The sequence below is a fragment of the Crotalus tigris genome, unplaced genomic scaffold (assembly GCF_016545835.1).
Source record: "Crotalus tigris isolate CLP2741 ecotype Arizona unplaced genomic scaffold, ASM1654583v1 scf7180000017903.3850313, whole genome shotgun sequence".
Lineage (NCBI taxonomy): Eukaryota > Metazoa > Chordata > Lepidosauria > Squamata > Viperidae > Crotalus > Crotalus tigris.
Window position 1 is genome coordinate 1,694,614 of NW_024096713.1, and position 23,017 is coordinate 1,717,630.

At 35.3% G+C, this 23,017-nt stretch overlaps 1 protein-coding gene across 8 annotated transcripts; it reads right to left on the bottom strand.

Annotated features, from left to right (window-relative positions):
* Window positions 1-525: 525 nt before the first annotated feature.
* CLHC1 (clathrin heavy chain linker domain containing 1) lies at window positions 526-22,807 on the bottom strand. Of its 8 annotated transcripts, none has more exons than XM_039344362.1 (12): window positions 22,790-22,807; window positions 20,030-20,299; window positions 18,110-18,297; window positions 14,866-14,999; window positions 14,206-14,407; window positions 12,846-12,964; window positions 9,680-9,767; window positions 8,435-8,541; window positions 7,843-8,017; window positions 6,005-6,207; window positions 4,224-4,403; window positions 526-3,155 (listed from the first exon to the last, which is right to left on the bottom strand). In XM_039344362.1, exons 2-12 carry the CDS (start codon window positions 20,210-20,212, stop codon window positions 2,959-2,961), a joined length of 1,776 nt encoding a protein of 591 aa, XP_039200296.1. In that variant the 5' UTR covers window positions 20,213-20,299; window positions 22,790-22,807; the 3' UTR covers window positions 526-2,958. The 8 variants fall into 8 exon arrangements, with proteins under 8 accessions (XP_039200296.1, XP_039200295.1, XP_039200292.1 ...); XM_039344361.1 differs by lacking the exon at window positions 22,790-22,807 and adding an exon at window positions 22,622-22,782; XM_039344358.1 differs by lacking the exon at window positions 22,790-22,807 and adding an exon at window positions 22,622-22,782 and having other exon boundaries at window positions 20,030-21,772.
* Between the last annotated feature and the right edge of the window lie 210 nt (window positions 22,808-23,017).

Here is a 23,017-nt window from a genome sequence, read left to right on the forward strand (position 1 = left end):
CCAAATAAAATCTGCCTGGAACAGCTTGTATCTATGTCAGCCCCACTAGATACAGCAGACCAGGAAATCAGCTCCACAGGAAAGCTAATACTATTTTTATCCAGAATGGCTATAACAAAATCTTGCAAGTCTCATCATGCTGTACCTCCCCATTCTTCTTAATCTGTAGTGAATTTGGAAGGTGTTTAAATTGCTTCCAAATGTTACCAGGAAGCGTTTTTTGCCTAGGCAATTGAGACTATATTATCTCCATCAAAGTCATCTTTCTTACTCTCTACAGCACAGGTGTCAAACTCACTGTGTCATGTGACATGTTGCAATGTATCATGACTTTTTTTGCATTGCTTGAGCTGGGGTGGACGTAGCCTCTGTATGATACAACTGGCCCAAGGGCCGGCAATTTGACACCTCTGCTCTACAGGCTAGCCACTACCCTTTTATCCTTTAGGAAGTAGTCAAAACTACGTCTTCCCCAAGGCATTTGGGGTATGTAAGTTTTTAATGGAAGACAGCAACAGACTTTAAAAAGTTTAATATTTTATAACTTTATGGATGTAAAAGTAAATATAAGCACTGCAATCCTGTACACATTTTCCTAGGAGTAACACTAAATTCAATGCAAATTCGTATTAATGATTACCTTTGGCTTCTACTAAACACCCCTTATGGCTTGTAAATATAAGCATCTTGTGTGTTTCTTTTAAATTGTATGTTATTTTAAATTAACTCCCATCAATGGACAACATTTTGAACTTAGGAAATCAGTTGTAAAGGGGAGTTTTTCTTTGTGTTAGGACTATATTTTTTACTTCCCCATTCTTGCTTTGCAAAGATTTTGCCAAGACAAGCATAAATGTATTTTATGAGAAATTTTGTTTGAATGCCTTTCTTGTTCCCAAGATTACAGTGCCTTGTATATAAACTAGTAGCTCAAGCCAAGGAGACTCCCAACAATTGCTTCACAAGCTGTAATTCTGTAATCATATATGCAGAAATCACTTTTGCTATGTGTGTGCAAAGCTGTATATATAGTGTGCCTCAGGGCAAATTAAGCCAGAAACAACTGCCATGCATTTCTACAAAATGACTATCATTTGAAAACACTTAAGTTTACTTGCCTAGACTTTCTTTTTCTACACACACACACACACACACACACACACACACACAAATATATAATGCATATGGTATGTTATATTCTTAAATAAATGAACCAAGTTACATTTTCTTAAGAAAGGCTCCTTTAATAAATTAGGAGTCTGTGAACCACAACTATCCAATTTAAACTCAATTAACAGGATTATATGCAGATTCCTGGTGACACAAGATTCCAACCATGATTTTCTGAGCCAATGAAACAGAAAATCTGTGCTGAGTGGTGTTCAGCAAAACTCCCTAAACTTAACATGTTGTCTAAAGACAATGCAGTAAACTAGTGAGCTGGCAATTTACAGTATCTGAAAGGATGGAATTTGGATGAGGTCCCATCCTGCTGTCAAAATTCAACATCTTGGAGCAAACTATGAGACCATTTGTGCTTGATGTGGCTTTTTTTTTTTAATTTGCTTTGAGAGAGAGGGTGGTGGTGGTGGTGGAACATATGTAAAAAATTTCAATATCCTCCCTCAAGAGTGGTTATTGCATATACGATTACAGAGTTACAGCTTCCCAGAATGAGAATGTCCTTCACTTGTATTATTACTTTATATACCAAGCACTGCAATCTTAAGAACTAAAAAGACATTCAAACATAGCACAGCATATCTCACAACATATATTTGGCCATGTGCTGACAAAATCTTTGAAAAGAAATAATGGGGAAATGAAAAAGAAAAGTAAATGTTCAGCCATACTACCATAGTTCCTGATATTCACCCTTCTGTCACAAATCCATATCTAACTCTAAGCTGTTCCCTATCAACCTGCTTAATACACATTATGGTGAAGAGTAAATACATAGTTGAGCATGAATTTTTTTTCTTGGTTTATTTCTACCTGTGAAATATAATTGGATATGACTACAAGAAAATCTTCAATAACCAATTTATATTACCTTCAAGCTGTGGCCTTTCCCTGCTTACATGGCAAGTTTATGAGGTGAAAGAAATGAACTGCTTGCTGTAAAGGAAGGAACATAGATACTATATAATAAGGATGAAAATCTACCTTCAAATGCAATTATTTTAGAGATATAATTTTAGTAACTTGCTTTATTTGTTAGTAGTCTGAAGTATAACAAAATGATACATAATAGGATGGTTTTTTTCTAAATAACTCATTTATAGCATAAATATAAATCAATGCTGAATCTATGTTCAATAAGGTAGCCTAAACACCACTTGGTACCTTCAGGGTGCATTAGGACTATACCTTTCATAATCTAACAACCACACACAGAAAGACTACAAAAGTTATATAACTATTAAACCACAAAAATATTGATTCTGTGGGAGAAACTAGGAATTATTCCAGTTTCAGTCCAGTTCACAGAATGGAAAGAATAACTGTATAGCTAGGTTATGAGCATCCTATCCATGTGTACATTGGAGATAATTTCTAATTTTGCCACTAAGTGTATAAGCATAAAAGCAACATTATGTTAAAAATTAAACAAATGTGAGTTTTGGGGAGATGAAAGACTGTTTCTCCAACAACTGGTTCAACTTCCTGTCCCTATGAAGAAAAAAATTGGAGAAAACAAATTACTTAAAACGGGAAGAAAAATCACAAGTAGTCTGGTGTAAACATAGCTAAATTACTTTAAAAAGTGACATCATTTTTAAAGTAAAATAAGAGCAAATAATCAAGCATGAGTAGCAATTGTAGCACAATCAAATCAGGTTCATGGTATATTGCATTTTTAAAACAGAAGTAACATTAAGAAATTGTATTGTTATTTGTGCAGCCAATATAAACAACTCCTGGGAGAAACAGTTCCTCCACGTGTTTGTGGAAAAATTACAAGAACACATGTTCCATTAATTTGGCATCCTCTGTATCATCTGCTGGAATTTCAAACACTCCTTCTAGGCTAGCAAGGACAGAGATGATAAGTTTGTGTAAATTTTCTTTTTTGACACTGAGGCATGTTTCAGCTATCTCCTTCCATCCTTCTATATTGCAGGTATCGTTTACAATCATTTGCTCCAATGTATCTACAAATATATTTGAGAAAGAAAATAGACAAAGACTATTTTGTTGCTTTTTGTCTCTGAATCACTAACTGTTAAAAATGCATACAATTTTGGTATGATTCTAAATTACAGCAAGCATTCAGCAGGTATTACTGTCAAGAATATGTTTAAAGTAGACACAATTTAATTTGAAAGGGAACTCATCCAACTTTGGAATTGTGATTGAAGCATGAGAAAAATCTAATTCTTTCTACTCTCCATTTTCTAATTAAAATCTCTTCCCTGCATTTTATCTAGTCAGATAATTGCAAGAGAATGTAGAGGTCATAAGGCACAGCCTTGAAGGGCAGTGGGAAAAGAGCTACCTCGACAACAATCAGATAAGACTATGGTTTTGTTTGAATTACAGGATTTATCCTTTTTATAAAGGGGGGGATATCAACGCTGTAACATTGGATGTTCCTGCTCTGACAACTGATGGAAACTGCAGCCATTTTTACTTTGCTTTTAACATGCTTTTTCTTCTATTTAGAAATTAGATGTTGAAGGGGGGGATAGGGTGAATGCTTGGAGCTCAGTTAGCCATAATAACAATGCAGCTCCGTGGGATACTCAAGGACACAAACTGATTTTGGTGGGCTGAGGAGCTGGGAAGAGAGCCTGCACTCCTGGCTAATTGGAGAATGTGATTTATGACTGCTTTGTAGGGATGGGACTTGCATTCTGTTACTTTGTATCTGGGGGAAGGGAATCTAGTTTTGGGTTCAACTATGTAGTGCCGATACTTTATTTGCTGAATAAAATGTTCTTTAAGGAAAAATTCCTGCCTTGAAGGTCTTTTGATGGGTTTCATCTATTGGAACCATGACAAGGGGACTGAGTCCAGGCCAACAAAATATTGAGAATATTGAGAAAACATCTCAGACAAGCCCCTTCCTAGTTCAAACAAAGATAAAGGGAAAGACGGGGAAGCACATTCAGACTTGCAAGATTCTGTTACTATATCTGTTACAATAAAAGTAGTTTCTTAAGCTGGTTTACTTTCTAGGGTTGCCACATTCCCACTGGAAAAAGTCAAGCTATACTCACCCTTGCCCTTTTTGGTAATATCCTCCAACAAGCGTATGCCATGTATTTGATGTTCTGTTCCAATGAGAGAAAGGATGGTTTCCCCAAGGGACATGATTGGTTGTTTCCCATTCCATTCTTGAGTAAGGCAACGGATGAAATCTATACGAGGACAATGCTTCAGTAGAAAGACATAATCCTCTGAAATCAAATAGCACAGGTGTTAGAAAGCCTGACAAGAAAAAAATTACCCAAATATATTTATATTTTCAGCTTGAAAAGCATGTCTGTCATTTTTATTTTCCAGCATAAAATGAGCAGAAGTATACACCTTTGAAAACTCAATACTGTATGGAATTATTGCATTTTTATGTATATAACCTCAGAGCTCTTTTTCATTTAATCCTTACTTTAAATGAACAATGTGTCAATGCTGTTAACATCGGATGTTCTTCCTTGACAAAATATGAAGATGCAGACATTTTCTATTTGACCTGTGTATTACTTTTAGAGTTAAAATTAGATAGTTGATGGAAGGGAGGGGGGAAGAATGTACTTGTGGACTAGTTAGCCATAACAATATCTCAGTAGAGTATTTTCAAGGTTAGTTGTAATGAGAGAAGATAATGGGAGAGAAAGTTCACACTTCAAACTAATTGGAGAATGTGATTAATGACTGTTAAATGAAGGAATGAGTTATGCTTTGTTACGGTGTGTTGGGGGAGGAGAATTCAGATTTTGGCTTCACTATGTACTGCCAAAGCTATGTAGCAATTAAAAAGATTCTTTAAGGTAAACAATGCCTCCAAGTTCTTTGAAGAGCTTCTTCTTTCGGAACCATGACACAATGAACAATGAAATAAACAGCATTTTCTACCCCTCAACTGGGCTTCTGTGATACGTATTTGTATGTGAACAATATCAAAATGGAAGGCATGATTAAATGATAAATGTCCCACTACTTTTTATTCTATACTACATGCATGTAAAAACAGGTAGAACTTTGATAGTTCTGATCGGTGTTGACCATGACACAGACATCCCTGATCTCAACACTGATTTGGGAATGACCAAGAAATACAGTGCTTTGTTCAGCACACAACTTCTTGATTGAATTAGCTAATTCCTGGAGGACAGGTTCATTAACAATCTCAGCCATGGCAAGATGGATCTGCAATAAAATGTTTCATTCTTCAAAAATGAATTCTGGTGAAATACGCTTTTATCATTTTAGGGAGGGCTGGCAATGTTATAAGCATGCTAAAATTTGCTGTTGAGGAAATGGTCATATATTAAAAACCATAGTAGTCACTTCATACCTGCTCACCTTTTTCAATGTTCAATGGATTGTTTGAGAGGAAAACAATCCTCAGCTGAATGGGACCAAATATGTGCAGGGTGGAAGAGTGGGGGGTGAAACCAGAGAAAGAAAGATCAAATCAGGGTAGCAGAGAAAACAATTCCCCATAGTATCCCTATAAGAAAGGCAATTGGGCAACACTTCAAAATATTGCATACTCCCAGAGAATGCAGCATATGTAGCCTCCCCTATGCTTCCCAATGCACAGATACATGCATAGATACATATGCATCATAGGGTGAGAACAGAAACATACACATATTCACATACAGAGGCAAAACATTTGCATCAAATTAGATTTATTCATTCCCTTCTTTTCTCACATACACATACTATAAGCAAATGCATAAATATATTGTGATAGTACTGAGAGCCACTTGAACATCATTATAACACTATCAGATATAATTTAAAATAAATACAACATAGCTCTGAAATGTACCTGTGGAAAGAAGTTGAAAATGATGTAGATAATCCATGGCTCCATAAATCTGGCCCTGTCTGCACAAGCACAGAACAGCTTTTTTGTGTGCCCCACACTCACTGTATGCAATTTGAGCCAAAGCTAGACACTGGGACATGTTGTGCATATCCACATCTGCATACTTATAGATTGCATCACCAGCAGCCTCAGAGAATTCCAATCTGGGAGAAACAAAGCAAACAAAACATCATTAGGTAATTTACAGATTCTGGGCATTGTAAAGAAAAGTGGAATAATGATGATGACAACAATACCTTATTCTTTTAGTAGAATAACATAAAATCAAAGAGTTATGATAAATAAGAGAAAAAGATACAGGGAAAAGAAAATAAGTATATTTGAAAAATTCACAACACAATATTTTGTCCTCATACATTTCTCCTTTTGGAAAACAGGGTATACTTTAGCAAAGCCCAGCTTTTTACAGCTTAAAAGTTTCCCCTTCTCTAAAGACCTTCTCTTACTCCATATAAAGTGAGTAAGATCTGAATATGCACCAGAAAATATCCATCAGGACTAGAAATGAGAGAAGTGGCATGCTTTATATCTGTCCCTAATTTAATAAACCTTATTGGAGTGCACTTATAAACTTGTTAGATGTCGCAGAGGAAATCATGAGCCCCAATAGATTTGCCTGAAAGGTGATACGTCTTTCCCATTCAGCTGGTGATTTTTTGCCTCTTAAACAGACCCTGTATTCCCTGTGCTTTTCAGGGATTTCAACTGCATCTGGAATTTGCAGACTGAGCTACAGGTTGGATATCTCCATAACCTGACCTGGAAGAGGAGCTCATCCCATGTTTCAGAGCCCACAATCCCCAACAGCAATTCCAAAGCCAAAGGCAACTAGGGTATAGGGATAAAAGATAGCCCATGAATGATAGGGTGATCTGACTGATTTCTCTTTGGTGCTCACTGCCATCTCTGTTATTGCCCTTGTTTTAATAAACCATTGCTGCTTCTACCAGAAATGGAAAAACTGGCTACTCTGCCATGTTCACCAAGGTGTCATAGCTGCATGTGGAATTGTAGGTATCTTTTAAAGATCTCTTTCATGCACTCTTTTCAGTACCATGGTGCTTTTGTTCCTAGAGCTTCACAAGACCTTGCTGAGAAATCTGGTTCACCCTTTGTGTACTGCACGTTTAGCTATTTGTGCATTGCCATTGTGTAAAGCTTGGAATATTCAAGGATAGAATAGTCTCCTTGTGTCTAGAAACTTCTGGAGATGAAATATGTTGAAGTTCCACTTCAGATGCTATTTTAAAAATGGAAGATGAGTTGTAAGCAATAAACCTCATTCTCTTTATTAAAGTGGATGCTTTCTCCTATAACCTTTCTAAAAGAAACTGTCACTGGGCTAGCTGGTTTTGTCTATAGTAATTTTTGCCCCAATGAAACTTGCATATAACAGATGTTCTATTCTTGCTGCTTTCTCCTAACTATAAATATCCTGTTCTCCTTCTGAAAGACTCCTTATTCCACCCTGCCTTCAGCTCACATGAATTGAGTTTGATGCAGAAGGGCTAATTCAGTTTGAAAATAATGCCTGTTATCCTTTTAAGAATTGTCTAGAATGTACCACAAATAATTGATTTAGCAAAAGCAATAGTATTCTTCAGCACCTGCCATACTGGAAATACGCCATTTAGTTTATAAGTGAATATTCTGACAGCCAATGTCCAAGATAACTGAACATTTGTCATACTTACCTGGAGTTTCCACAGAATGACCTATGCATTTCTTGTACATGTGTGTCTTCTGCTACTGAGCCAGAATTCTGAATGACCACTTACTTGTGCAAAGTGACCCAATGCATCACCAAGTCCAACCGTTTCTCAGCTAAGGCACATTTGATGGCTTCAGTTGTCAAATTTGCAGGAAGATGCTTCTTAACAGCAATGGTTGTAGTTATGAGTGCATCACAGTACAAAAGCAGAGGGAGGATCTTCCCTTTAACATGACCAACAGCTGAAGGGAAAAAGCAATATTTTAAAAAACATTTGCTTGCTGCAGTTTGTTTTCTATGCCATCAATCTTATTCTATCAAAGGAGGATTTGAACTCAGAATGCTATAAATTAAGAAAATGAGCACCTATTTTTTATTTTACATAATTTGAAAAGTTTTATAAAGAACTACAGAAAGGTGTGAAACTAGGAATTATCATATGTGTGGAATGATCAAAACTACTTTTTGGCTATTGATTGCAATTAATTCACATTCAGTATGGCAGTAATCACATCAGTAGGAACTAATTAAATATAAAACTCTGGTTCCTTTAAATCACAAAGCCAGAGAATTCTCCAAAAATATTTATATTTTTGACTATGGTTTACTGATATTCAGACTATATACAAAAGGGGAAGATTGCATCTGAGGCTCCATACCCCTAAATTTCTCCATGGTTTCTTCATTGCGTAGGATTCCTCTAGGACAGTTTGCTGCATATGTTGCTGCAGCCTCATACTGACCACGGGAAAACAGTTCATTGAACCTAGCACAGTTGAAAGAACATAACATTACAAATGATAGACATGGATGTAAAAATACCTTTATTATTGGCAAAACACTAGTTAAGTAAACTACAGAGGAAAGACAATCTAAATGAAGTTAAATAACATATAAGGTCACTTGGTACTCTGCCCTTGTGCCAAAAAATTGAGACGTGAAAGGAATTAAAAATATATGTTTCAACTTTGTGAAAACTTCCCCATTGCAATAGATAAATCATCATTCAGGTTTCATTACTTTTTCAAGTTCTCTTTTTCCAGAATAAATTCTTGTCCAAACTAAGCTTCTTATCATCTTGATCTCTATCTGCCTAAGTAAGTTTTCACTAGTGACATAAATCCCTGATTTTGTCCTCTACTAATGTCTTGTAAGCCCAACTATAAATAGAAGATCTTTAGGGCAGCAGCATATATCTTCATGTTGTTCTATCCAGTACTGTACAAATATCTAATTGCTATATTTGTTTCCCAAATAATTTTTCTTCATTATTAAGCAGGAAAAGTAGCAGCAGTTGTATTTTGCATTGGCCCAATAAGGGAGTATGGTCTGATGCTCTTTGATCCAAACATTTCCTTTGTTTTGTTTTGCCAACAAGACAATATTTTTTAATAATTTTTTGCCTGGGCAAGATATCGCCTTCCTACTTAGCCCTCTCTGCTGCAGAGCTCATAAAAAGTCTATGTCTCTGTTTTAACTTCCTGTTGGTCACTATATTGCTATAGTGCACTGTGCTTTTGTAGAGTGCATCCAATGTGCTAGGAGATAGGAAATGTGAAAATATTAGGACTAAGTGTGCTTAAAAATGATTTGAAGAAATGCTTCACACTTCAAGTAAGTGCAACCTCTTTGCTCTACATTAAAATAGACTGCCTTTTTTCAGGCCTCTGTACGAGTCTTACAAAAATGTGGCTGCTGTAAGAATGACTAATAAAGCAATTTTTTAAATAGCTACTGTTTTCATGCTTGTTCAGTTATTTTAGTGACGAACCAAGAAGTGTTGCATTTGCGCAAAACATTTTTCACATCATATTATGTGCAAACAGTTGGTATTCTTGGTGTACTAAGCAATTTCATTTGCCTGAATAAAGAGACAAGATCAGAAGACTCCCTTGCTATCTTACCGTTCAATATATTCAATCAGATCTTCTGCCTCTTTACTTTTAGAAGGATCACGTTCAAATACACTTGAGATACTAGAAGCAATTGAACCTGAAAAGTCAGATCCATCCACAGGAAGTTAATATTTTACATATTTAGAAAGCAAACAATACATTTTAACCAAATCAAGGGACACATCTGCAGTAAAAACACACTTTCTTTCATTACTTCAAACTGTGGCCTACACTTCAAAGGCTTTGCTGTAGCCTCTGGACCTCTCCTTACCCTGGTGTTAAATCAAAGGTAAGGAAGAAACAGGATACAGGTACCTCAGCTTATGATCATAATCGAACCTAACCATTGTGGTTGTAAGTCATGACAGTCATAAAGTGGCTCAGTTACATGACCAACTTGATTGTACAACCTTTTTTATGGCCGTCATTATGCAAATGCCATGGTTATTAAGAAAAAGCAATGGTTCTCTGTGGGCCATTTTTGCCAAAAACCAGAAGTAATTGTCAGGTTTTGGCAAAAGCATTGCAAAATGCAATCATTTGACTGCAGGACAATGCAAATGACCATAAACACAGTCCAGCTGTCGAGATTCCAAAGTGTGGCCATGTGACCATATGGGGGGGTGATCGTTGGAACTCTGAATATAGTTTATAAGCAACAGGTAGGTACATCCATCAGAACCTCAAATGGTTGCTAAGTGACTGGCCATAAGTTGAGGACCATACCTACCTACCTACCTACCTACCTACCTACATATAAAAACAAATTGTGAAGCATAAAATCAGAAAATTTAATGTAAGTCCACATCATAAAATGTAGACAATGAATGGTATAATAATCAGCCACCTTCATTTCAAAAGTTTGGTGGAAAAAGCTAGGGGTGACATGATAGCAGTGTTCCAATATCTTAGGGGTTGCCACAAAGAAGAGGGAGTCAAGCTGTTCTCCAAAGTGCTTGAAGGCAGGACAAGAAGCAATGGATAGAAACTAATCACATTGAGAAGCAACCTAGAACTAAGGAGAAAATTCCTGACACTTAGAACAATTAATTAGTGGAACAACTTGCCTCCAGAAGTTGTGAATGCTCCAACACTAGAAGTTTTAAAGAAGTGATTGGACAACCATATGTCTTAAATGGTATAGGGTTTCCTGCCTGAGCAGGGGGTTGGACTAGAAGACCTCCAAGGTCTAGTCTAGACTAGTCTGGTCTGGTCTGGTCTGGTCTATGCTATGCTATGCTATTCATCTTCACCCATTCTGCAAATTAAATGGACAAGAACCAATCTAAGTTGAGAGCATTCAATACATAGGACTGGAGAAAAAGGCCTGCATCTATTCTCACTTTCCTTTGACTTCTTGAAGAGAGGGAATCAGAAGCAAATCTTCTTAGAATGCACAGGGTGGGCAGTTTCTACTTGGGAAAGACAGTTGCAGGTTTTCAATTTTCCATAGCTGATTAATACATCTCTGCAAGCAAACTGAAATGATAACCACTGTGTAAAATAAAAGACTGGTGAGTACACCAGTCCTTCAAGTTTTTCTGGACAAGGAGAGATTGCCTATGCGTGCTCTGAATGACAGCCCCTTGCAAGGAGACCATAAAACAGTTTGAGTTGAGTGCCAGGAGCCAAAGAAGAAGACATCTTTACTTTCAGCAGTAGTAAGGTCTTTTATATAGACATAAAGGCAATAGAAATAACTTTCTAATCATTTTGGAAATGTTCAAATTAACTACTTTATGGATATTAGAGACCTTCAAAATGACAAGCGTAATTTTACACTTGGTGAATTTTACCCTCCTCTTTAATTAAAAAATGAATAAATAAATCAAATTTAAAAATTTTAAAATAATATACAACTTCCAAAAAGCAGGAAAAAAGGAATTTTGATTTAAGAAAATGTTTAAGAGATTTGAAGATCAGAGAGATGTGTGATAGTGGTTATTTTTTTATATAACCCATGAAAACCAAATTATAATTAAATAATATAGTAATGGGAAATGAATGAAATGGAACTAAATCCATATTAACAATTGAGGTTTGATGAAAGTTGCAAGTGGACACTAGAGGGAACCAAAGGACCAGACAGAAAGGAATTAAAATGGCTAAGCCAGCTATAATTTTTCCTACAGTTTTTTTAAAAATATGGCCTGAAATATCTTAGAAAGGATATAGATTTAATGGATAACTGTTTAGAAGATGCAAGAAATTTTTTTAAAAACCTTTACCTGACTTACATCTTATAGTTTGAAAACATGGAAGACAACAAAATTGAGATTACTAAAATGGGAATACAAAAGATAAATTAAGAAAAGAATCTGGATATGGAACAGCTACAACAAAAGAAACTCTTTAAGATTATGCCTCTTTATATGGGAAGAAAAGGATCGGGATCTCGAGCAGCTTTGACAAGAAATCCTGGATGATGCCTCTTTACGTGATTTACAAAGTAGGCTGGTGAAAACTTTGAAGACTTCTTTTCAATACTAAAGAGGGATAAAATATCAAATCTTGCAACACCATAGGAAATATTTAAAGGTCAGCTTGCACAGAGCAAAAGAAGAAGAAAAACAATATAAAATTGGACTATTTAACAAGGGATAAACTATTTCATATTTCTAGTAACACCTAATGGACTTCTTGCCTAACCTAGATTGAAAAGTTGATTTCTGCATATAGATAAAAGTTAGGCTATGAGGAGGGGTTTTTTTAATCTGTAATTTTAAAAGACATTGAAAAGTTAGTATATTATGGGTACTTGGTGTGATTCAGGTTGGAAGCAACTTCTTTATTATTGCCTTTGTTACCTTTTTACCTTCTATTTTTTTCTTTTTTCTGCACTTTTATTTTTCTTTTAATTTACTATGTTTATTAATAAAATTATTTTTTTTAAAAAAGAAAAGATAGTCCCACAGGTAACAAGGACCTGTGCCATAAATGGTTTTATAGGTTGTAATCCAGAAACCTATTGGTAACCAATGCAATTCCTACAATATAGGTATATATCAGAAAGCCCAATAAAGAATGATAAAGACAATTTAAACCCTATTTCTGCAAATAAACGGCACACAGTTTTTTTCCAGCATAACAAAGGCACATTGACTTTTTAGCACACCACCAGAAACATGTTTTTTTCTGATTTGTTGTAAAAAGCTGAAGTCTGATGTGTTTTTACCTTTTATAAGTTTCTCATTTTCTATCATCTGATATATGAGCTGCTGCAGAGTGTCAATATTCTTGTCTGTATTCTCCCAGATACTAATCACACTTGCAAACAGATTTAGCCGATAAAAACTATAAAAATCAGAATATTGGTTGAAAAGTGACTGTATCAGTATCATCTGTTGATTGAATTCTCCAGGGTTGTCCTTATCACATCATTTTATTCTCTTGTATATAAAAACACAGGACAAGTTTCCTGAGAAAAAGAATTTCCCTAATGTCTAAACTTGTCAAGTGATATATAATATATATATATACATAACTAGACTGCAATTATAATTGCAAATTGAATTGAAGCATTTCCTATATTTGCAAATCTCCATCCACAGGTTTTATATGCATAGTATGAAAAAGTCCCTTGCTAGTCTGTATTTACTTATATTTGATTAAGTGGGTTCATTCTCAAACTTAACTTTAACTTGGGTGCACTATGCCTTCATGTTTAGTTAAAGAAGAACAATAGTAGAAAAAATATACCCCATTTTCTGTTTGCAAACATCCAAAAGATGTCAACCGTGAAAAACAAAATATTAGACTAAAATGGGCCTTCGCCTGATTCAGCAGGCGTTTCTGATATTTTAGTACAACATACATTCAGGATACAATACATGAATAAGCTCTTACATTACACATACTAATTAAATTTATTTTTAAATTATCACAATTATTAATATTACACCATATACTTTGTCTATTAATCAAGTACTAGTTATTCTGACTGACAGTGGCTTTCTCAGATTTCATGTGGGGGTATTTCGTACTGTAATGTGTGTTGCCAAGAAACAACTGATAGTTTCATAATAATCTATTACTGTAAATTATACCATTTAATAGTATTAGGAATTCCAGGAACTGAGCTTTATATATGCAAAATATTTATTTGTTTGGCTATCCATCTCACAATGGTCACTGTGGCATTGGATGTCATACAAGTCCTGGCACCATGGAAAAAATAATAATCCCGTTTTAGATAAATACATAGAGAAATACAGCAATAGCAGCAGAGCTCACCTAACATCCTGACCCAAATGCCTGGAGTTAATATGTCTTCTATGCATTGATTTCCCTCATTAAACCTGTTAATGGCTGCTATGTTCTAGTTGGGGGTTGTTTTCTGTTGGTGCTAATCTAACCACAGATGCTGAGATAGAACATACAATTTTAGAAATGACAATTCTATGATCTATTCTAAGTCACTGTTCTAATCTGATAAAAACAAAGCGGACAAAGTTGCTATGCCCACTATTCAAAAATGAAGAAAAGAGAAAATACTCCAAATAAGTAAGTGCATATTGTAAAAGGAACCTTTATACCAAAACTTCAGGCTTTCATTCTTTTTTTCAGCCATATTTCGCTTTTGAATAGCATAATTCATGTCTTCTTCAACATTGGCTGTGTTTTCTATGGGAATGTATTTTGTAAACATGTCCTCTTTCAACTCCTTCAACCTTTTTTGTAGATGAGCTAAGTGGTTAGAAAGGACATCTATATCAAGCGAGTCTTTCATGTTAAGCCCTGTTGAAAAAAAGGAGGTGTTTCTATCAGTGATCATATTGCTAATCTATAAATTCAAACTGTATAAATTCTGTAACACCAAAAAAGCATTCTGTTATTATAAACCAAACTTCAAAGTCAACAGAGAGGTCTGCTTTTTTTGGAATGAACAACTAATGTAGAATGCATACTTTATATGGCAGACTCAATTCTACTCCTTCATATATTGCATGTGATAATTAATTTCAGTTTCAGCCTAAGTAATCATACATTAAAAAATATATAGAAAGGGCACCATCCAATTGTTCATTTCGGCTTGCTCCTCAATCTTGGCTCAGCTAAGATTTAGAATGTAATAGAAAACATATAATTATTCAAAACAATCTTAGATATTAACATTGCAGTATAATACAGAAGATGGTTCATGTTCCTGGTGTGAGAAAAAAATGATTTTTTAATTACAAACAACTCCATCTTACCTGGAATTTTTTTAGCAGGATTAACTTTCTTGACTACGGTTGAATCTTCTTTTGCTAAGAGTGTTAACCTTAAACTTTTTAGTTTCTGTATTAAGCTCTCAATTCTTGCAGAATTCTTCTCAATTCTTTTCACTCTAAAAACAAAAGCAATTCAAATCATACATTACATCTGTTTCATCTCCTGTAGACAATTGAATATAACTTCAATAACTGAAGACTTATAAATGCCTTTGAGATTTTAGATATTTGAGTTTTAAGTATTTCCTTTAAAAAAAATTATGCTGTTAATGGAAGTTACTTAGCTTTGTGTAACTTCATTGGGAATTTGGGGACAAAGTAAATGAATGAAGATGGTGGGGATATAGGCTGATAGGGTAAAACCTTCAGTTAAAAGAAAGAAAAGTTTGTTGTTCATCGTCCATAATTTCCCAGCTAGCACAGCCAATGGGAATGATTACTACCAATAATGCTCAACTTACAACCACAATTGAGCCCAAAATGTCTCTTGCTAAGTGAAACATTTGTTAAGTAAATCTGGCCCCATTTTATAATCTTTTTTGCTACAATTATTAAGTGAATCATTGCAGTTCTAAAGTTAGCAGCACAGTTGTTAAGTAAATCTGGTTTCCCCACCGACTTTGCTTATCAGAAAGTCACAAAAGATAATCACATGACCCGGTACACTGCAACAGTCATAAATATGAGTCAGTTGCCAAGCGCCTGAATTTTGATCCCATGACCATGGGGATGTTGCAATGGTCATAAGTGTGAAAAATAGTCATAACTCACTTTTTCATTGCTGTTGTAAATTTGAACGGTCACTAAGCTTTTAGAATAAAATAGAATTTAACAGTATTTACTTTATTTGTACTAAGCATTATTCTGATAAGTCATATTCCAGTGAACTTAAAAAATAATATAAAACATTAAATTTATTCTTGGTCAACAAAATAATCTAACTAGTTTAAAATTAAGTAATGAATAAGCAAACATAAAATTAAAAGAAAATGTATTATATGCTTTGATTGAAAAAATAACTGACAAGAGAAAAATATTATTAATAGAGCATTTATAAGGATCCTCTTTTTCTTCCACTACATTCTATAGCCCTGCCTACTACAATCTGGTTGCTACCGGTAATTCCAAAATATCTGGGAGAACCAAGTTTGGGAAGCACACCATAACCATTTCCTTCCACATTTTTCTTTCCGAACAGATCTCTGTTCTCCTCTAGTGGAATGCAGTTTGTAACCTTCTGGAAAAGTTTGTTCATATGGGACTTGGTCTATAGGGTCCCACAGGGTTCCATCTTTTCTCTTATGAATGTTCGTCACCTATATGAGATTAATGGGAAAGAATTCAAAATGCTAGAGTGGGTACTATCACTATACTGATGACACCCAGCTTTATGTATTGTGAATATCTATTGATTTCTTCACTAATTCTCTGAAATTTTCTTCAATAAACTATAAAATCAATTATGATTTTTAATATATATATTCATCCCTTTACCATGTATACATATGAACAGGCTGTTTAAACAAACCAGCTTTTTTCCTAGGCAGATATTAATCATTTTCATTCATTCTTTGGTCTTTAAACAGCCCACTTTTTTGTATTCTTTCATCCACCTATCTAAATAACAGAACATTGTTTTCTCTGATTTGCAATCTTTTCTTGTTCTGTTGAAAGTTGTAATTTGCCTGGTGTACTTCCTCATAGAATAAAATCTTCTCCTCTGAAAAGTCTATTGAATCTTTTTCTCAAGGAATTCTCAATCTCATTAGTACCCATGAAGAAAAAGTCCCAAACGTGTTTTCTTGAGAGTTGCAAATTTGCTTGAAACTCATTTCAGTTGCACTGAGCATTCAAACCATCTTAATAATTTAAATTGGTGTCAGGTTTGTATTCTAAAGTTGTAGTTAAGTCCTTTAAATTGTCAGATATTTGTGAAATTGCCTCAGTAGTTTTATAATTTTCTACGCATAAATGCATCTCTTGCTCTTTTTATATATCATCTATATCTTTAGAACCTAATCAGTCTATAAAATGAATAATTTTCTGTAGAGAATTTTCAAAAATCTCCCTAAATATGCTCAAATTTGACCATCTTCTTAGCTCCTTGTAGCTAAGGATATTGTAGCTAAGGTCAAAGGATATTTATTGATTGATTGTCAATCAGAATTCATAAAAATCAGAGAATTTCAGCCACTCACAACAAAGCAATAGGTTATTTAAAAATAATAAAATAAAACAACACCTTTCTATTCTTATGTTTTTCCATCAGAATTAAAAAGAAAAGATACTCCAGCTTCCTTATTTTAGCTTGCCTCCAGCAACTCTCTTCTAACAATAAAAAAAGTCTGAAAAATGCTGCAGAGCCTCTTTTAGCTAATACAAATAATAATTTCATAAATTGGTTAAGAAATGAAAGGCATGACTTATTGATTATTTGAAATATAAATTGCAAAATGGCTGCTTTTCCAATAATGAAGTGATTACAGTCCCACCCCCCCCCCCCAGCTGAAGGGTTCACCAGCTGCTCCAAAGCACAGCTTCTGAAGCTTCTTGCAGAGTGCTGCTTTATGGAGGGTCTTGTGGGGTGATTCGAGGACTCTCCCTCTATACTTTGTCATAAAAACAAAATGAATGCCTGTTCCTTTTGTTAGTAAGTTGAAAAAACAGCAATCCAGAGAGAGAAGCCTTTCTGGGCATATCAACCATTGGCCATGTTCACAGGAAGTCTCCTGATTTGCAATCTTTCAGAGTGTTGCAGTTTTTTCCCAAATCAACCTCTGATTCTTCCATTATTGCCATTCAGTGGAGTATATCACTTAACTATACCCAACTAACAGTGCCATGGAATTATTCTGCATTTTGTGGTATACTAATATGCTGCAGATATGTCCTTTTCATGTCAAATTTACCAGCCATCACTATCTGGTAGTGTGCAAACTCCAATGTAATTCTATTTGGTTATCTGTAGTAGTGTTAGATATTATGAGCATATCTGACATATAAAAATAGCATTTCTTGCTTATTTGCATTTGTTTTCCTAAACCTAACTTACGTTATATATAATATTCATTCTGTAAGCATCCACAAAGATGCAAATACTTTTTTAAAATGAAAAAAAACCCACACAATATTAGCAATTTCAAATCAGATGTCACTATACGAGAGATTAGTTCAAAATTGTGCCTTGAATACCCCACACCTGCAAAAGAGCGAAATAGATTCTTACTTTTCTTCCAGCTGAGTTATTCTTTTTTTATAATACATTAAAGTTGAAGATTCACATGCTAACATTTTTAATTTTCCATGAAGATAAAAGGCATCATGCTGGCCCTTCTTTATTGCTTCTATAAAAGCATCATATTCTTGCTTGATTGTGGTCAAAATGCTTTTGTATGCATTAACATGCTCAATTATCTGTTTTAATAATACAGAAACTGATTACATGTCATCACTGTTTAATAGTGATACAATAAATAAATAATGATACAATAAAAGGAACTGACCTTACTGCAGGTTAAAAGAGTCTTTCTGAATTAAAACAAAAGAAAATTTTAACACACCATCCCATTTCCCATCATTGGTAAATAGTTGCTCCTGGAAAGTTCATTAGCAGGAAATTAATGCAATTATTGTTTCCTCTTATTCCTCAACAACTGCCTACGTATTTCTAAACCCAAAATTTCAAAAATAAATCATAATAAAGTTATATTAGCACTTTCCCTCATCAGACAAAACATCTTAAAACTCATAGAAGAGGATGGAACAACCAGAATGTTAAGAGCAAATCAGCACTTGCAGAAGGCAGGGCAAGATTTGTTTTAAGTGAGAGATTGAAGAAAGAGGAGAGTGTGTCACAGCCTACATTTCTTTTTTATCTTTAAGAGAGATGCCACACTTTTCTAGCTGCTCCTCAAAGTGAGTAAGGTCTAAATACAACAAGAATGCAGCTTGTACCCTGTTTGAGCTACACCACAGAGTCAAGCATGCCAGAAACCGGGCCAGGCAAACAAGCCAAGCCCCATCCACAGGATGCAGGCAGCACACGAAACCACACCCTCTATGGTCTGCGGGAAAACCTCTCTCCATGGAATTGGTCCCTGGTGCCCAAAGGTTTGGGGACCACCACTCTAGATAATTTGCACATCAAGAAAAATAGTACCAGATTGAGACCTAATACAACTAAATGTGAAATAATTTAGTTCAGATTGGTTTTCCAACCATTTTTAGTTTATGGCCTTTTTTAACAGCTTAGGGGAAACAAATCTATAATCCCCCTTCTTTTCATGCATTAGTGGAAAAACAAAACCTTTAAAATGGCCAGTTTGCCAAATGCCTCTTTCATAAGCATATTTATGTAGAACAGCCAGCAAATCCAAATGCCTTGCCTGAGGGCTTGTTTCTCAAAGTAACATATTGTGGTCCAGTATCTATGGTACACTTGGTGGTCTCTGAGTCTATCTGCCATACTTAGAGCAAGGATCGTTCAGAGTGAGATAGGAAGATCAAGAAAGCTGTAGGATGTGTATGCAAGTTCATGTGTTGGGAAGAAAATTGAGTCTGTAACCTCTCACCTCAGATTGGTCATTTTACATCGACAATATTATTAAATTATTATTATTATTAAACAATAATGTTTACTTCTATTTATATAGCTGACCATCTTACAAAATGTGACTCTAGGTCAGTGGTTCTCAACCTGTGGGTCGGGACCCCATTTGGGGTCGAACGACCATTTCACGGGGGTCGCCAAACAAGGCTGTCTGCCATTTTTTTCCCCTTTTCTTTGGCCACGCCCCTGGCACCCGGTGATGTATAAGTGGTTGGGGGTCACCAAAACATGGGGAACTGTATTATGGGGTCGTGGCATTAGAAAGGTTGAGAACCACTGCTCTAGGTGGTATAGAATAAAAAAACTAACAACTTAAACATATTAAGAACATTCTACAATTTAAAAACATCAATCAGCATTACTATTAACAGACTAGCAGAGGATTCAGTGTTATAGGAAATGAAGTCGCCTCACTAGTTCATGCTAAATATTATTATTGTGCACTGATTTCAGCATAATTCAGACAATATACCAAAGCCATAAAAATCACACTCACTGATCATGAAAATTAGAATATCTTTAGAAGTGTTTAGTTACCATTTCAAATACATTTCTGTATATTATGTAATAATCCTCTGCTGGTCCTTGCTCAGTACACCCCACGTTTTCAATCTCTGAAATGATATAACTCTGAATGCTTTCCAGAAATTCCTTGTCAGTCTCTGGGATGATGGGAGGAAGCACTGAGTGTTTACTTGCTCCAACACTAGCTGATTTCATGGTGCAGAAGATACCTAATTTCCGTTACAAATAGCAACTAAGGTGTCAGTCCTTTACTTTGATCAGAAGGCATGCTTCAGTCAAAACCTAAAAATAATGCCACATCAATAAAAGAAATGAACATTTCCAAATCTGAATCTAACAAAGCTGAAAGGACTTTAAACATTTATTTCTAGTATATTAAACATCCATTTTGAAATACTGAGACTGTCATCAACATCAAATATGTTTTTTCAGAGATATAATTATTTTCAGATAAATATCTGTCATCTGTAATACAGAATTGGAATATCTTATACCATAAAATCAATCATTTCAGACTCTAAGAAATGTTTACAATTTAAGATTGGCTTATTCAGAAAGAAATATTCAGGCTTACTGGACTTCTCAGAAGAAGTTAAAAAAGGTTGTCTATTATCAGTCTATTCTGCAGATGTAATAATTACAATTTTACAAAGTTATTACAATAAAATGTAATAACTTTGAAGAAATGTTAAGAGCATAGACTTGCATGTGTCCAGAAATGGTTCCTTATTGTAAGATTTTATTACAATTATAATGGTAATACTATGACAAGCCAGTTGTCCACTGAAGGCCATTCCAGAAGAAAGGCTCTGTCACTGAAAAGCAGGGCTGTCACACCTCGCTCCCACTTACCTCCCTAAAAGGCGGAACTAGTATCAGCTCCTTAGATTGGCAGGGCCAATTCCAATGGCACAATATAATCTTACACACAACTAGGCAATAAACCATATATGGCTTTATAGATTAGTACTAGCATTTTAAATTCCACACCGTAGTGTATTATATAATCAGTAAGAACATGGGGTGCTGCATTCTGAACCAAATGCGGCTTCTGAGAGACCTTCAAGGACAGACCCAAATACTGCAAATTGCAGTAGTCTAAATCAATGGGGAAGAAAGCATCTCTCATGGTAGCAACACCTTCTCACCACAGACAGGGAAAATCACAACTGATTATATAATACACTACTGTATATTTGTTGCCAATAGACTTCTGAGTGGAATTTAAAATGCTAGTGCTAATCTATGAAGGCAGTTCACAGAGTAGGAGAAGTGTGAGTTCTTACTAATGACTGTGTAGTCCTTGTCTAATCACGGTAACTGGAACTATTGCTAAGCAACACAGTCATATGATGTTTTATTTAACAATCACTTCAATTCCAGTTCCAACCACAGTGGTAACCTGAAGCCCATAGTAATAAAGAGAGACTGCTATGGGGGCTGGGTTCATCAGGGAGGTTGCCCAATACTGCCAACAGTAGATCAGACATTCAAAAGATTCACTCGCTAGATTTATTGGGAAATTCCCCAAGTACTCATTGAAAATCCTTTGGAAAGTCTGAGGTTCCTACTGTGGATGTTCAAATATGTCTTACCTAATAGAGATCCTGTATGGCAGTCAGTTGCATCTGGATTACATCTCTGATCATGCAAAAGATTGACAATAACACACTATACATCCAGATCACACAGGCCCAAGATTATCTGAATTAAGCCAATGGTTGCCATGGAGATCCTGAATTCTGGGGTTTGATCCTAATTGGTACACAACATGTGAGGCTGAAATCCTTCAACACCAAAAGGCAGGGGAATCTTTATCACCAGCCCAATAACCAGGACAAGAAGTCAAGGGAGCGTTTCTGCTGGGAGGCAAGTAGCCAGTATAATAACAGGACCTCCAGCCTCAATTTAAACATTCCCACTTCACCACAGCAACCAACCAATGCCACTCCCTCAAGGTTAATGTAAGATGTAATGTAGGTCCTCAGCTGGGCAGATTTTGGATAATAGCATCATGACTTTTGTCTAGCCAGGTCTCAGTAATGCACACCAGATCTGTCTATTCATCCACCAACTCATGACTGGATACAATCTCATTTCAGAGAGACTTGGCATTTACCAGTAGCATGCTAAGATCATATAAGCAAACAGGTACACAATCATTGCCAAATATTTGTGGTCAGTTCTTAGTCTTTGGACTGGCATCATATTGATGGGAGAACAGACAGTATGATCCGATGACATAAGTTTAAACAAGTCAAACAATTTTCTTCTTTAAAAACTGAATTATAACAATGAATATAAATAGTATTTTGATATATGGAACAGTGAAAGTTTCACTTACACTATATTATTGGTAATTTTTGTTATTGTTAATGTCAAAAGTATTTGAGGTATTTTTTAAAAAATACATTTTCTTTAATAAATACGTTTTACTCTTACTAACATTTATTCTGTTGTTTAAAAACTAAATGGAAATTATTTTTTAAAAAACTATTAGAGGATAATCTGGAATCAATTTATCTATTTTACTTCCTATACATCATTTAAACATTTTACACCCTTTGGAAACATTTTTGTAACATCATTTTTGGCTAATAATACTTATGTCTGTGTAGAACTTCAGCATCACAATGAAGGATGCCATCTGCCTTTTCCTAGCAGCCACTAGCTTCTAAGGCAACTATCTCAACTCTTTTTCTCGCTCTCACGAGAGGTCGTTAAGAAAGCGGCCTATTCGTTTCTCTCCCGATGCTGCCTGGGAAGACCCACCTCTTTTATCTAACTAACTTTCCTAGAAGCCAATTGATGGTAACAACAAGGCGGAATTGTTAATCAGGAAGGGAGGGAAAACTTCGGGGGACTGATGGGAAGTGTAGTTTTCCTCCACACTTCCTTTCTCCCTCTTCCGGTCTACTTAACATTCGGCTTAGAATTCTGATGATTCTTCCGCGACTTATCGGCCGTAAACGTTCTCCAATAGGCGCGGCCGTTTAACCA